The sequence below is a fragment of the Euprymna scolopes genome, chromosome 5 (genome assembly GCF_053919585.1).
Source record: "Euprymna scolopes isolate OS-2025 chromosome 5, ASM5391958v1, whole genome shotgun sequence".
Taxonomy (NCBI): domain Eukaryota; kingdom Metazoa; phylum Mollusca; class Cephalopoda; order Sepiida; family Sepiolidae; genus Euprymna; species Euprymna scolopes.
Genome location: NC_136486.1, coordinates 81466915 through 81483565, shown reverse-complemented (window position 1 = coordinate 81483565; position 16651 = coordinate 81466915). Strand labels below are relative to the sequence as shown.

At 34.3% G+C, this 16651-nt stretch overlaps 1 protein-coding gene across 1 annotated transcript; it reads left to right on the top strand.

Moving 5' to 3' along the window:
• Nucleotides 1–2429: 2429 nt before the first annotated feature.
• LOC145276887 (zinc transporter ZIP1-like) lies at nt 2430–15278 on the top strand. The gene is made up of 2 exons (XM_080128319.1): nt 2430–3077; nt 13245–15278. The coding sequence occupies exons 1-2, from the start codon at nt 2935–2937 to the stop codon at nt 14224–14226; spliced, it is 1125 nt and encodes a 374-aa protein (XP_079984445.1). The 5' UTR covers nt 2430–2934; the 3' UTR covers nt 14227–15278.
• The last annotated feature ends 1373 nt before the right edge of the window (nt 15279–16651 follow it).

Genomic DNA, 16651 nt, shown 5'->3' with positions numbered 1-16651 from the left:
ATTCACCCCTTACAAAGCACATCACCACTTGGATGTAAGGAGCTACTATTTGGGGCCATGTCTTAGAAAGATTAACAAGATATTTGTTTATGTTACATTTAAACTTTTGCATATCAGTATAGCCAGGGAAGCAGGCAGCAGGAAGGGAATTCCAAAGTCTAGCTGTTCGAGGGAGGAAACTATTAGAATAGAAAGCTTTCTGGCATTTAGGGACAACAACAGTGAAGGGGTGAGATCTTATTGCTAAGCGGGTTTGTCAGGGATATGTACGTTGAGGGGGTACAAGTGAAACAAGTTCATCAGAACACATTCCAATAAAATATTTGTAAACAGGCACAGTGATGCAACATTTCGGCGATGAGACAGGGACTGGAGCTTAGTTGATAAAGTGGGACCGATTAGATTGACAACTCTTTTTTGGACTTTATCTAAGATGGAGAGGCTAGTGGTAGATGTACCAGCCCAGATGTGGCAACAATATTCCATGCATGGGTGAATGGTGGCCTTGTAAAGATACAGGATACTCTCAGGCGTGAGTAGCGTTCTAGTTCGATAGAGGGAACACACCTTCGTTGCAGCAGCCTTTGCAATGTCCTCAATGTATTTGTTCCAGTTCATATTGCCCACAAATGTTAGGCCTAGGAGTTTGAAGATAGAATTCTCAGGTAGGGTGCTATTTGTCATGGATATAGGAGGTTGGAGGAGCGTCTTGTAATTGTTAAAGGAGAGCAGCTTAGTTTTACTAGCATCAAATGTTACCATCCATTTGCGGCCCCATTCCACTATAGTCTGGAGGTCATTTTCTAACAATGTACATCAAATCCGTTGTCAAGGTCGCTGAAAAAATGGTGGGATCATGCTCCAGTAGATATCTCACTGCCAATGTAATTCTCTACCTGTATAAGAGCCAATTATATCCTAGAATGGAGTACCGTTGGCACATCTGGGCAGAAGCTGCTAGAAGCACTTATTCTGCCTTGACAGGGTTCATAGCAGGGGATGCCCTTTTCTCTTCCCACAGAAGAAACGGTGTGAGCCTATCTCTGCTCTATCGTTATTTTCATGACAAGTACTCGTCTGAGCTCCAATCTATGGTCCCCCTTGCCAAACTTTCACAAAAAAACACAACACTAGTCTAGCTGAAACCACTATAAATAATTTTCCACACTCATTATCTGTGCCTAAACCTAAACGTAGATTCCATGAACAAAGCTTCTTTTTTAGAATTGCACACCTGTGGAACTCTCTTCTGTTTCCTTGCTTTCCAGCTGACTACAATATGGTCATCATAAATGGTCTAACATAAACAGGTTCCTGATGAGCCGTCCCCTTAAGTAATCTAATTTACCAAATTTCCACTACTAGCGATTATCATGATATTGTCCCATTGACTACCGTACACTTATCCTCGGGTGGCTTCTGAGCCTTGATAAGTGGTGATTCCTTTGAAAAAAAAAGTATTGAAATAAAATATAAGAAACGGACAATATTCAAAAGTATATAATAAAAATTAACAAAATTATAGAGATAAGAATAACACAATTAGTCTTATAGCAATCTTTTAATAACAAAATTAAAAAAAAGTAAAAATTTTATTTTATTTGAAATTTTATAAGAAATATATGTTTATGAAATTCTAAAAGTAAAAGTTTTTTATTTTAAAAATGGGGTCTGTTTTACTATACACATAGATTCGAAAAAGTTGTCAAAAAAAAAATAAATGTTATCAAAGGCAAGATAAATTACTTTTCTACCTAACTGGATAATTTTTTTAGTGTTTTTATTTAATGTCACGTGCTTATTTGGCTCGAAAAACATACAGTGTTTACCGATGTATTGGAAAAACGCAAATGGCGGCATGCTCGCTGTTGAACACGGTAAGTTTGGGAAAAGGAGTTTAAACAAAAAAATTATACAAAATACTGTTAGAAACTCAATCAATATATATTACCGTGACATAGGCGGACATATATTCGGTGGGTTTCTGACAGTCTTTTGCATAATTTGTTTGTTTGAACTCATTTTCCCAAACTTACCGTGTTCAACAGCGAGTATGCCGCCATTTTTTTTTTAGTATACTGATAAACACCGTATGATTTTGGAACCGATTACACGTTTTAAAATGAGTAAAACCACTAAAAACTTTTCCAGATAGGTAGAAGAGTAACTTATCTTGCCTTTGATAACATGTATTTGTTATATATTTGTTTGTTTGTTTGTTTGTTTTTTTGCCACTTTTTCGAATCTATGTGTATAGTAAGACAAACCCTAAAAATGTTTTTATTTGAATTTATATAATAAAATATATGTTTATGAAAGTATAAAAATAAAATTATTGAAATCAAAATAAATATATAACAGATAGAGACATGAGAGAAAAAAGTGTAGGAACTGATTTGTCTTGTCACCGCTTCCGGTAGGATTACGCCGGAAATTAAAAAGTACGTTCGCTGACTATAACCGAAAAAGCATTCCTTTCTTTATTTACTGAAAAAGGGAGCAAATGATTCGTCGTGAGAGTTTCAGAGTAACCTCCCTTATTTTGCTTTCACGTGACATTTGAAAGATTTCAACGTCAAACAGCACCTGATTAACTTCTTGCGTTGCGAATGTTATTTGTAATACCAACAAATTGCTAATCAGACGTTCAAACTTTTGATTTCGGGGTTATTTTATATGTAATGTTTCACTTTGTTATTAACATGAGATAAATGAATCCATCGGCCTAGTTTTAAAATGTGATCAAGTTTATTATTATTTATTATTTGCTGACGAGACGGAGAGAGAACGTATTTACATGGAGGCAGCCTTGTTCTTTCGTGTCTCGAGAAGCAAGAGACGCCTGACAATCGATCGGTGTTATTGATTCGACTTGTTGAAGTTTTTATTACCGACTCTTTTAATACCCGTTTTACAATTTTCTACCGACTCATTATGAAAGCTGAAGTTTTAAAAGGAATAATATTGGTTGGGCTGTGTATTCTGACACTGCTCTGTGGTCTTTTACCCGTGAAATTGGCCAAAAGTCTGAAACCGAGAACCAACCATTTATCGCAATCAATATCCAAAAAACGCAAGTAAGTTTTGCTTTATTTTCTTAACATTTGACCGAATATAACGAATTAAAATTCTTAAATTCCTGAATAGTTTCATTATCAAAAAAGTTAATTTGTAAAATGTTAGCAGTTCCATCGCAGTTGTAAACTTTATTTTATTTTCAGTGCTGGTGCGTGCACTGCACTGGTGCAGAGTGATCCGCGCTATTTTTTAAATCGTGTTTCCAAGTTTAATTAAAGTTTTATATGTTTTTTTTATTCAATTGTAAAGTTAAAGTATAGAATAGTTACAAAACACCCTCCCCTCCCCATTTTAAGAATGGCTTTTTAAATAATAACGTTATTATTTACGTCCGGATCACTTCTGCACTAGTACCTTATTTTGAATTGAAGAACTAGATGAACACATTCGGTTTGTTTTACGAAAAAAATGGTCTAAAATTCAAATATATAACAAATGTTATCAGAGGCAAAATAAGTTACTCTTCTACTTATTTGGAAAAGTTTAGTGGTTTTACTCACTTTAAAACGTTTATTCGGTTCGAAAAACAAATAGTGTCAAGCGTTACGTAAGAACAGGAAAATTGGCCGTGAATTGACACGCAAATATTGGCGCTGTTTTACAATCGTTCACTGTGCAGAGGGAGACAACTCTCGTTTATTTTTTCATCTCATAATTTAGGACGCTCGAGCGATATTTTTATTAAATCAAAACATTAAAACAAGAAAGCTGTGACGATTTTTTTTTTTTTTTATAACATTAATAATACAAAATATAGTTTGTACGCGACTATTAAGAGGGTAAATTTTTATATTAGGTCCACCTCTACAATGTTCTTCTAAATGACGACTTTTTTAGGGTTTCGACTATGCTGAATACGGAAATCGCATTGAAATTTTGCATAAATATGTAGTTATCGAGATATATAAAGTTGTATTATGCATTGTATTCTTTGGCGGCCATCTTTGTTACGCACGTAGATGGCGCTCGCGCGTAAAAAAGATGGCCGCCAAAGAATACAATGCATAATACAACTTTATATATCTCGATAACTACATATTTCTGCAAAATTTCAATGCGATTTCCGTATTCAGCATAGTCGAAAACCATTAAAAGTCGTAATTTAAAACAAAATTGTGGAGGTGGACCTAATCTAAAAAAATACCAAAAGGAAATATTATGGTAAGGTTGTTTTTTTTTGGGGGGGGGGGTTAAATATTAGTCTTTAACTTAAAAAATACAAAGAATGAAACTTTTAAAGCTGCTTTTCTTTTTTTTTTTTTTTTTTTTTTTTTTTACTGTAACAAAGCGTATAATATTAATAACACCAATATGATCCAATGATATATTTTTTATTAAATCAAAACATTAAACAAAGAAAGCTGTGACGAATTTTTTTTTAATGTAACAAAGTTAATAACATTAATAATCCAAAATGTAGTCTGTGTGCGACTATTGTTTTGAGGGAGACAACTCTTTTTTACTAAGAGATTCGTTCATTTTTTCATCTCATAATTTAGGACGCGAATAAAGCTGCCAGAAAGTTTCCACAAGCGGTTTATAATATATTATTTTCGGGAGCGGGGGCCTATTCAATTATAGAACTTGTATAGTTTTTAACAGATGCTTCTGCAGTTTATTAACGAAGTAGAGGAACCATTTAATATTTCACAAAAATTCTGTTTACATTTGGGGGGGGGGATATAAGATACTTTGTAATTCATATGCAAAACTAAAAAACAAATTACTATGATTGAAACATTTTATGGCTTTAAAAAAGTGCAAAAAATGACTCTGGATGATGGATGATCCCTTTAATGTGCGACCATGAGCAAATGTCACATAGCTCACTACACAATTAAGGTCATTATCTTTCCAAGAGCCTTCATTTGTTGAATTTTGATCAATAGTCGCTGATATTTGGAACATATAAAATTTCCAAAAAAGTGGTGTGTGTGTGTGTATATATATATATATATATATATATATCTACAGTAGTAAGTTATGAAAATATAAATATATGTAGCAAATTAGCTACACAGAATATTCCACATTTCTTTCTTGTGAGAATTCGTCGGGCTTATGCAAAAAGTTGTGGTTATCATGCATCTATATATATGCACATGTTATTGAATTTTCTAGTTAGCCAATCAGCTTCCTAGTTACTACCGTGCCCATCCTAATCATCTAATGGGTGGGCACTTAAAGGACAAAGGCACAATTAACCTCCTGTTCACCCCTTCTCTTTGTGTGTTTTATGGGAAGGGTAGATATCCTTTTTTGTAGTAAGCTGACATACTTTCAGCCTATGCTATTTTGTGTTTTAGTCTAAATTTCAAATATTATGTTAGTTTTATGCATATACAGGGTGACCCAAAAAAAACAGGACATTCAATTGTTTTTCTAAGAATTTTACAGACAACGGAGAAAAAAGGCCAAAGACCCTAGTGTTTTGATGTGATGTTTTGAATCTAATAAACTAGTTATGACCAAAGTTTCATTTCATTCTGACAAAACACTAAGAAACGGGGCCTAATTAGAGTTGGGGCTCATTTTTTTTTGGGGGGGGGGGGTTATGTTATGATCAATTTCAAAATTATTTTGTATCGCTATCCTAGAGTAAAGTTTATCCTGTGCACACAGTTGTTCGATATTTTAATAGTTTAATAGATGTTCGGGTTCTTTAAAGAGTAGATTAGTGGATTTTTCATTGAGGTATAATTTACATGGATCGTTTGGTCCGTACATGTACTTGCTTGTCTTACTATTTTCCATTCGACTATCGGTGAACATCCACTTTCTTTGAGTTCCCAGTATTAGTTTGCTAGTTCTGTTTTCATTGTGTTTTTTATTTTTTAACAGATATTATGACGATAAAAGTATGTTCACAAACAAAAAACAGACAAAAAAAACACAATGAAAACAGCACTAGCAAACCAATACTGAAGACTCAAAGAAAGTGGACGTTCACTAATAGTCGAATGGAAAATAGGACCTAGATGATCCATGTAGATTATGCCTAAACAGAAAAATTCACTATCCTATTCTTTGAAAGAACCCGAACATCTATTAAACTGTAGGAAAGGAATAGTGAACAACTGTATGCACAGGATAAAGTTTACTCTAGGATAGCAATACAAAATAATTTTGAAATTGATAATAACAATAGAATATAAAAATAAAATAAACATACATATTCATAAATAAATCATATATATATATATATATATATATATATATATAACATAATATTTGAAATTTAGACTAAAACACAAAATAACTATCTAACTACACCTAGGCTGAAAGTAGGTCAGCTTACTACAAAAAAAGGATATCTACCCTTCCCATAAAACACACAAAGAGAAGGGGTGAACCGGAGGTAAATTGTGCCTTTGTCCTGTAAGTGCCCACCCATTGGATGATTAGGATGGGCGCAGTGGTAACTGGGAAGCTGATTGGCTAATTAGAAAATTCGGTAGCATGTGCGTATATATAAATGCGTGATAACCACAACTTTTCGCATAAACCTGACGAATTGAGAATGAAATGCAGAATATTATGTGTAGCTTAATTGCTATATAAATATTTTCATAACTTACTTTCTAGCTCTACCTATGTATTGAGCACTGTTGAAGTAAATACTAAAAATTTACACATTAAATTAAACAAGGTGTCCTAATAAAATGTATACACTCTTTAAATGACCATAAAACTAACATCTATATATATAAAAGCGAAAATGTATGTTCGTTTTTTGTGTATGTCCAAGAAAGGCTTTTTTCAGAGAAGCGCTCGGTCGGCTCACAACTTTTTAAAACTTTTTATATCACATGTAAATCGTAATATCTCAGAGTTAACAACGGAGCTCGCCTGTCTATTTAATTTGCTCGACTGTGGGAAGATAAATATTCAACAGTTTTCGCTCGCATGTAGGTTAGGCCTTTTCCCCCTACCCCCAACGCATGTAGGTTAGGCCTTTTCCCCCTACCCCCAACGTCTTGGAGGGGGGGGAGCATTCTCACACTAAATGAAATGCTACCCTGCAGTCAAATGACTCATTAAGTCATTAAAACGTGCACCTGCCAATTTAAGTAATTAAATAAATTCAAATGTGTTTCTGTGAGTATGTCGCGGTGGCACAATGGTTAACGTCGCATGTTTTTGTTTTTCACACTTTAGTTTCCAACTTTGCCTCAAGGGTTCGGGTTCGATCCTCATACCTACCAAAACTTTTTTATTTTACCCCCCCCCCTGGAGTTTTGATTTACCCAAAACCACACACACCTCCAAACACCCGGGCAACGCCGGGTACCCCTCGCTAGTTTATAATATAAATCTCACCTGTCTGTTTAAATGTATGTATGTACATGTGTATGTATGTCTGCCTAAAACTTTCGACGGAGGCAACGGATTTTCATGAGATCAGTATCATTTTGAAAATTGACTCTTCGGACGACAAATATTGGCTATAAATATTAATTCCTTCACCCTCAACTGGGTACTTTTCTACGGGGAGGGGTGTCTTTTTTTTGCCGATATTTTTGAAAGTCATCCACTCTTTTTGATTGACCAGCCTTAACTTAAACCTATGTTACTTCCGGTTTGGCGATGGATGCAATAGCAATGACGTCACTTTTTTTTTCCCCATGTTCTTTTCCTCCTTCACGGTATAGGTTCGAGCCTACCTGCCTACTACCACTATTTTTTTTTGCTCAATACACACCTCCAAACACTTGGGCAATGCTGTGCACCCAAGTTAGTTTATTATAAGAAAGAAAAGTTTCATACATCAAAATACTGTGGGCAAATATAGAAACCAACTAATTATCAAAAGTGTTCAAATTATTGGCCATTGTGGTCCATGAACAACTGACAACACTCACTAATTGAATCAAAAACATTTCTAATCAGTTCAATTGGTATGTTGACTCCTCTTCTTTTAATGGTTGCTTTCAACTCATTCATTGTAGTTCATTTTGTGGTGTGCATCCTGTGTTTAACATGCCCCACCCACATCCACCCCCAGAAAAGAGAAAAATCCAGGGGAGGGAGGGTCAAACTTGGTGAGCATGGACAGCACTCGATACTTCCTCTTCGTTCTATCTGTTTCGCAGGTGACTATCAAGATAAGCTCTTATGTCATGATGATACTGGGGAAGTTCTCCATCCTACTGGAAGTGCCATTCTTTATTCCTAAACATCTCTTGGGAATATGGTATAGCATATTTATGTAGCAAGTTGAGATAATTGAAAGAATATATACATTTTATTGGGACACCCTGTATCTTCGCATATTAATTTATATGCTTGACTGCAGGGTTCCATGCAAATTTTTCTATCAATGTTGAACTCGGGAAAGCCAGTTGATATGTCCCAATCAGGCATCCCTAAGTCCCTTGCACAGACATTGAATACAGATCTGTCTGCAAATATAGTGTCTTGCACAAAAAAGATTCCATGATGCAAAGTCTTAAGCAACGATCTTTGACAGCACATCTGACTTCAAGCTGGTTTGAATTACTTGTACATGCCAAGGATTAAACAGAACTGTCAATCGAACTAAAGGGACCTGAAAGTGATGCCTTACTCCAGACATCCAATCGCAGACTGTTCAACTTGCTGCAATTGATTTTGGCCGTTGTAATCATGCGGTCAAGTAGACATACCTTTTTGTATAGACAAAGTAGACATACCTTTTTGTATAGACAAAGTAGACATACCTTTTTGTATACACAAAGTAGACATACCTATAGCTCCAGCAGTTGTTTCTGTCAAAATCTTGTAATCTAAGACACTTTTCTCCAAAGGAAATCCATAATGTTATGTTTTTATATGGCCTTTATTCATTTTCATGGACGATCCCTTTTCTCTTACATTTTTTCTACTGTGTAAACTGGAATGCTTCTGTGGACTCCCTCGTCCATTCTCTCCAACTGGTTAGCTCTAAGTCCTCTGACTACGTATATATATATATATATCCATCAGCAAAACAAACCAAATCACATGTCGTTCACATAAGCTAAATCCTTGTTTACTTAACTAACCAAATTCCAATTTACTTAAAAATTTGTATATTGATTATGTTTCTAATATTTGAGTTAAAATTCTTAAACATTTCAACACGACAACAGATAATTGTTTTCTATTGAATATTTATTTGCAATAACAATTGTCAAAGACCTTGCAAAGTATTTGACGGTGCCCTCAGCATGTTAACATAATACTACACTAACATCAAAGTAGGCACCCCATCAAAAACAGCAGTTACAATGCAAAGACAGAGAGTATGAGCGACAGAGGATAATGTTGATATACAGACCAGGAGGCAATAACATACTAAATGCTTTCCATTTACGTGCATAACTGCCTTTGGTGAACAACACAGAGCAAAGATCTTTTTGTTGAAATTCAGTTTAAAACTGATGATCTTTTTTTTTTCTTTTTTTTTTTTTTACAAAGGCGTCACCACTTATCAAGGCCGATAGGCCACTCAAGGATAAGGGTTAAAGAGTGTAGAGTAGTCAAAAGAACAATATAGTAATCGATAGTAATGGAAGTTCGGTAAATTTGTTAACTTAAGTGGAACGGCTCATCAGAAACTTGTTCACGTTGGACTTGAAGACAACCATATTATAGACAGCTGGAAAGCAGGAAAACAGAAGACAATTCCACAGGCGTGCAGTTCTAAGAAATAATTTTTGATCATGGAATCTACATTTAGGTTTAGGTACAGATAAAGAGTGGGGAAAATTATTGATAATGTTTTCAGCTAGTCTAGTGTTTCTTGTGAAAGTTTGGCGAGGAGGGACCATAGATTGAAGCTCAGTTGAATACTTTCCATGAAAATAACGATAAAGCAGAGACAAACTCGCAACATCTCTTCTGTGAGATAGAGGTTGCAGCGAAGAGAAAAGGACATCTCCCACCAGGCCACGAAGTCTATTTTGAACCCTATCAAGCCAGGACAAGTCTTTTCTAGCAACTCCTGCCCATATGTGGTAACAGTATTCCATCCTTGGACGTATCTGGCTCTTATATAGATAGAGAATTGCATCAGCAGTGAGATATCTACTGGATCGATAGAAGGATCCGACCATTTTTGCAGCGGCCTTGGCAACAGATTTGATGTACGTATTCCATTTAAGATCAGGAGTAAAGGTCAAGCCCAGAAGCCTGTCAAAACTTGAGGCCTCCCCAAGACGAGAGCCATTCATTTTAATTGATGCCAGATGGGGATCAGAACGTTGATGATGTAAAGATAGAAGCTTGGTTTTAGATGCATTAAAAGTAACCAGCCACTCCTTTCCCCATTGTACAACGTGATCAAGATCAGAGGAGAGAGAATCGGAGAGAACTTGGTCGTTTACTGTCTTAGATGTGCTACCATAGATGGTAGTGTCGTCAGCAAAAATGTCTACGAATGATGTAAGGATGTGATTTGGAAGATCATTAATGTAGATCAGGAAAAGAGTTGGGCCCAGGATGGACCCCTGAGGGACTCCAGCATTTATACTGTGAGCTTCTGATTTTTGCTACTACTCTTATGAACCTATCAGAGAGAAATGATTTAATGATTGAGATGACATTTCCAGCTATACCATACCTGGAGATCTTGTGAAGTAAACCTTTATGCCATACCCTATCAAAGGCCTTTGATATGTCAAGAGCAATTGCCCTGGAAAGGTTGCCTCTGTCGAGAGATTCGCTAATCCTGAGCAATTGCCCTGGAAAGGTTGCCTCTGTCGAGAGATTCGCTAATCCTATGAGACATAACTGTAAGCACATCTGCTGTAGATCTAGCAGAACGGAAACCATATTGTGTGTCACTAAGAAGGCTATTTTTGCTGAGATGGTTGATTACTTCTCTATTTAACACAGATTCCAGCAACTTACTCATGATGCACAGATTAATCTAAAGCAGATTACAAGAAGCAATAGTTGAGTTGATCCAAATTGTTTGACACGACCTCAGTGTCATCTTTATGATCATACTAATCAAATGGAAACTATTCTGCATCAATTTCCCCTTCAAAGCTGAATTCTCTTCAGGCTCAATCAACTCTTCACCTTTCAATTGATTTCATAGGATCTTTACTAAAATCTTTAATTTTGTGCTTAACAGAATTATGGGCTTGTAATCATCTACTTCTTTACCATGCCTGCCTCATTCCTTGAGCAATGTGATCAAGCATTTGGTTATCTGATTAAGGATGGAGCTCTGATCAAACGAATGATTGAAACACTCGAGTGCTACCGGATGTATGCATGATATTTAATTGCCTGCCTATCTGTAGAATTCTGGCCACAGTGGCATATAAAGTTGTGGCACAGATTGGTATGGTAGCAATGTTTCTTCTGTAGTATTCTCATGATCATTAATAATGAAGCCAGGGAGCATTGGTTTCTGTAGCAGAACCACTCTTCTGGGGAGTCAACAGAGTTTCCATTGTTGAGAGAGCATCACCACATTAGGTGATGCTGACTGTTCTGCTCCATTACTGAGGAAGCACTGTCTGCTGGTAATAGAGAAGTTAGGGTTAGGTTTTGTTGCTGAGGGCATTACCACGTTGGGTGATACCATCCTGTGTTTGCTCACTCAGTGGGGAAGTTCTATCTAACTGGGACTGTTCTTTTGAGGAGTTTGTTATCCATCCTGTTTGATTTTATAGTCTTGTACCAGCTCTCTCCACTTCCTCCAGCTGCATAAAATGTAGGATTTTGTTCGACATAGTATCTGGATATTTTTAGGACTGATCTTGACATGAAAAAAGCACAGCAAAATCAGAAAGTGGAGGTAGAACATTTTGTTGACTTCTTGTATTTCTCAGAAGACTATTAAGTGTCAGCCTTAAGAGGCAAAGGATGAAAGAAAACAAAAGCCCGATAACAGAAGTGATGGGTTACTGTATCTCCCACCCCCAAGAAAATGGGTAGAGAACATAGAAGTGACTTTTTTTGCTAAGATCAGAGAACAGATTCTACACTTTGATCGTAATCTAAAGGTTAAGAAATATAGGTATTTAAATTTGTTCAATGGAAATCTATTGCTTTACTAACTTTTTCAGATGTGAAACTTGAAACTTATGTTACTACGATACTGAAATCATTAAAAATTTTGAAATACATTTCGAAAAAATAAGATGAATTTAACAAAATTGCTTTTAATAGTTTTTTTTTCTTTTTTTGTAAAAAGATTTTTAATGCTTCTGTTATTTCATAATGCTGGTATTTCCTTTTTAAATTTGAAACATCTTTCTTTTAGGAGAACTGATTTTATTTTATTTACTATTTCAAAAATAAGGTTAAAACAATTCATTAATTTCTAGATTTCTGAAAATTCTTGTTAATCTAATATTTTCTAATTTGATAAGTGTTTGTTTTTTTGGGGTTTTTTTTTCATTTGGCAGGGGTTGACACACATTTATTAATTAACACTATTGGTGATATCATAAAATACATACATACAAGTAAAAACTTATGATAAAGCACAACTACGTTTTGATTTCTCTTATCTGCTATCATTAAAGTTTGCTTAAACATTTGATTGTCAGCCCATTTCCTAGTGCTGGTGCTGAGACCAATGTATGCAGATTGGTCACAAAAACATGATAATGGCCAAAGATCACAAACACAAGAATAAGTGTCAATGGCTGGTATCATAGGAATGTTGGTGTTGAGTATCTGAGCAGCTTGATTATTCAACAATAATCACAATATAGTTGAAGAACAGCTTGGCTGACAGAAAGAGAAATTGTCCTGAATGGAACAGTTTCTCATTAGTACAAATATAAGTGTAATATAATGGGGGGGGGGGTAAGTACAATAACGTGAGAAAATGAAAAACATTGGTTTGATTGGTGAAGACAGGAATTTCGAAGCTCTAGCCCTTTGTCACTACTAACATATGAACAAGAAATATAAAATCTCACAAACCATGAATGTTCCTAAGTTTGAAATCATTTAAAACTTGTGTATTTTTTTGTACTTGTATTATTTTTTTTATTCAAAGAGTATTTGTAAAATATTAATTTCATTAAAAACTTTTGCCAGTTTTATTCTTATCGTCTAATATTTCTTACATCTGTTGAATGACAATTTAGTACTCAGGTGACTTTAATTTTGAATGTAATTTTAAAGCATATTATTTTAACATATATAATTTATTGCATTTTATTTTTATGTTCCAGGTACAAGTTTCTTTTCAGTTGCCTAAGCTGTTTCTCAGCCGGTGTCTTTTTAGCGACATGTCTTCTTGATTTGTTTCCTGACGTCCAAGAGAAACTATCCGATGTCCTGATAATCATGAATATCCACACAAGCTTCCCGGTGCCAGAATTCGTCATGTGTTTTGGGCTTTTCGTCATTCTCATTATTGAGCAGATTGTTCTATCGAGCAAAGAAAAAAACTTCAGCCATAAGTCAGTGAAAAGACCGTTACTGGCTGACAGACAAGAAAAATGCATTGATAGTGATGCTATTTCTTTTAAAAGTGATTTAACTATTAGTGGCATTGATGACGATATTCTAAGAGTAAATCAAGGCATTTCTGCAGCTGGAAGTACAATTGGTTCTCTAAATGACTCTGATAGTGAAAAAGAATCTTTAGTTAACACCATGGAGGAGAGTGGATCCTCACATCAGCACGGATGGAACCCGAATAAACATTCTCAATCTGTTTTACGGTCGTTGCTTCTTCTATTAGCCTTATCTTTACATTCTGTCTTTGAGGGTTTGGCTGTTGGTCTGGAGCGCAAGACTAGTAGTGTGTTGACCATTACAATAGCACTGGTGTTGCATAAATGTGTTTTAAGTATGAGTCTTGGTGCTAACTTGATTCGCAGTAAACTCAGTTATGGAAATATCATTAAATCTGTGTTGTTCTTTTCTCTTACTTCCCCTATTGGCATTGGTATCGGACTTGTTATTGTTAACCTTTGGGATTCAACATATTCCAGCTTGACACAAGGCCTACTGCAAGGAATTGCATGTGGAACATTTTTGTATGTCACATTCTTTGAAATCTTTCCGAGTGAGTTCAATAAGAAAGGGGATCGTTTATGTAAATTATTATTTGTCCTCCTCGGTTTTTCTACTGTTTCTATCATCCTTTTCTTCCATAATGAAGCTCCATCTCCAATCCATCCTTGTTCTAGAAACGGTCACAATTGAATGCTGCTGATTCTTTTACTTTATTCATTTTCAAGAACAAAATATCTTAATTGTTTGAAGTAAACCAAAATTGAACAAATTATTTACTCGTTCTAAGAGGAAAGTTTATTTTTCTATATCTCTGTCACATTTATGTAACAAGATTTGGCCTTAATTTGGGGCTTACAAAATTGTATTCTAATATATTTTTTATCTAAAAGAAAGGAATGTATTGATGTTTTCTGCTGATGCATTTTATAAATATAATTGACCTGCTTTTATAAAATACATGTACCACAAAATTGTAAATTTATATTATAATTATTTTAGATGTTCAAAATTTTTTTTTTTTTTTTTTTTTTTAACAAATTTGCATTATTTTTTAAAATGTAGGTTTATCCAATTTCAACTTGAAATGTGAATATTGAATAGGAGATGATTTCTCAGTTGCTATTGCAGATATCATTTGTGATCTGGGAACAAAAAGTCTTGTGTGATATCTTCTGTGATAACAGCAAAATGTGTGTTCAAACTAATTATCTGATCATGATTTTCAAATGTTATCAAAATTCTTTTCAATTTAATACATTTTACAAAGCATGAAATATTAATATTTCTTCTGGAATCTGAGAAACCATTTCTTTTATTAAAAGTAAATTGATTAGCTTCAATTCTAAAGTTTTGTTGGAGAGTAGATTTTATAAACGAAGAAAAGAAATTATTATATTATGCTATTGCAGATAAGCTATTAAGATATTGAACAAATAACAATGAAGAAAATGTTTATCAGACCAAGTTTAAAATTTCAGGAATATAATTCTTTAATCAATTTTTATTTTAAATTGTTTTAAGGTAAAAAAAATAAAGATATAGCCTTGTATATATATTTTAATATTTCTCATATTTAGAAAAGTAATATTTTCTAAGCTTAATTTCTACTTTTGTAAATTATTTTATTTTTTATAATTTGTATTCAAATGAATTTTGCATAATTTTAATTTATTTGTATTAAGTTGAATTCTTTAGAAGATAGCTATTTCAGTTCAAATAAAACATGTGAAATGAAAATGTTATTCTACATTTTTTGTTTGTGATTTGTAGACATGAATTTGTGATTAAAATTGCAATTTTTATAGAAATTATCTTTAGAAGAATATGTGTATATATATATTTTTTAATAAGTAAAATATCTAAGTTGGCATATCTACAGCAATAGAAAATTGCCTTAAATGGTTGAATTAAAATTCTTACTAAATTAGGAAATTTTTAAACATCATTCAAAAAATGTATGCTATAATTGTGGTGTCTCTGTCCATGGACGCAATTAAAAACAAAGCTCTATACCAAGATCAAATACAACTTTTCTAAATTTCAATTTTATGAGAAACCCAACAATGGGTTTTTTTTTGGGGGGGGGGGGTAATGGAAATCGTTTTAGACAAAGTGTAAATCCACTTGATCTAACAAGAACAAAAGATGATTATTGCAAAGATAGGAGATGTCTATTGGTCTTAGTCTTGAAAAGATCAACGCTATAAATAGGAGCAAAACGGTCAGCAGAAAGAAAGTTCCACAAGCTTGCAGTTCTTGGAAAGAAGCTACTGGAATAAGAAACTATATTACAATGTAGTGTCATAACAGCAAATTGACATGCCATATAGTATTTATAAAAAAAAGACTGAGAATAGCAGCATCACATCTGTAAGAGAGAAATTTGATATAAGATGAAGGGGTAGGGCCTTAAATAGGACAGGGATTCATTAGCCTAAATATGACAACAATACTCCATACATGGTCTGATAGTAGATGTGTAAATGTAGAGAATAATCTTGAGTATGAGAAATTGAGAACCAACTTTACAAGAAGCAGTAAGAGCAATGGATTTAATATATGAACTCCACAAAAATTTGATGAGAAAGAAAGATCAAGAAATTTTAGAACCAATTCCTCCTCAAATGTACAACCATCCATAAGTATCTCAGGAAGAAAAGGGATACATCTACGATTGAAAGACACAAGCTGAGTCTTAATAGGATTAAGCAAAACAAGTCATCTCATACCCCAATCCACAACTTCTAGATTAGCTGCATATTTCAACTGATCCAAGGGAAATGGACAAGAAGCAGTATCAGAATAAATATTGGTATCAACATTTTCTTAATAATGAAAGATCATTTTTATAGAGAAGAAAAACAGTTGGGCCTAGAATAGAGCCTTGGGGAACACCGGTATTGATAGGAAATGGGAATAAACCTTAACAGAGTACAAAACTGACTTCAAAATTTAGTGGGTGATGTCCTTTCTCCTCCCTACCTCCTTCTCATAGAAGAAATGTTGCTAGTCTTTTTCTTATTTTCATGACAGGTTATCTCCTTCTGTAAAGAACTCATTTAGTTACAACCACTGACTGTCAATATTTTCCCTTTCTCTCTCTAAAACTAAATGA

What these genes read in the sequence shown, in the direction of transcription:
- LOC145276887 (XM_080128319.1), top strand. Translation starts at nt 2,935, where the DNA reads ATGAAAGCTGAAGTTTTAAAAGGAATAATATTGGTTGGGCTGTGTATT. An exon ending in TCAATATCCAAAAAACGCAA is followed by an intron (nt 3,078 to 13,244) that starts GTAAGTTTTGCT and finishes TTTATGTTCCAG; the next exon opens with GTACAAGTTTCTTTTCAGTT.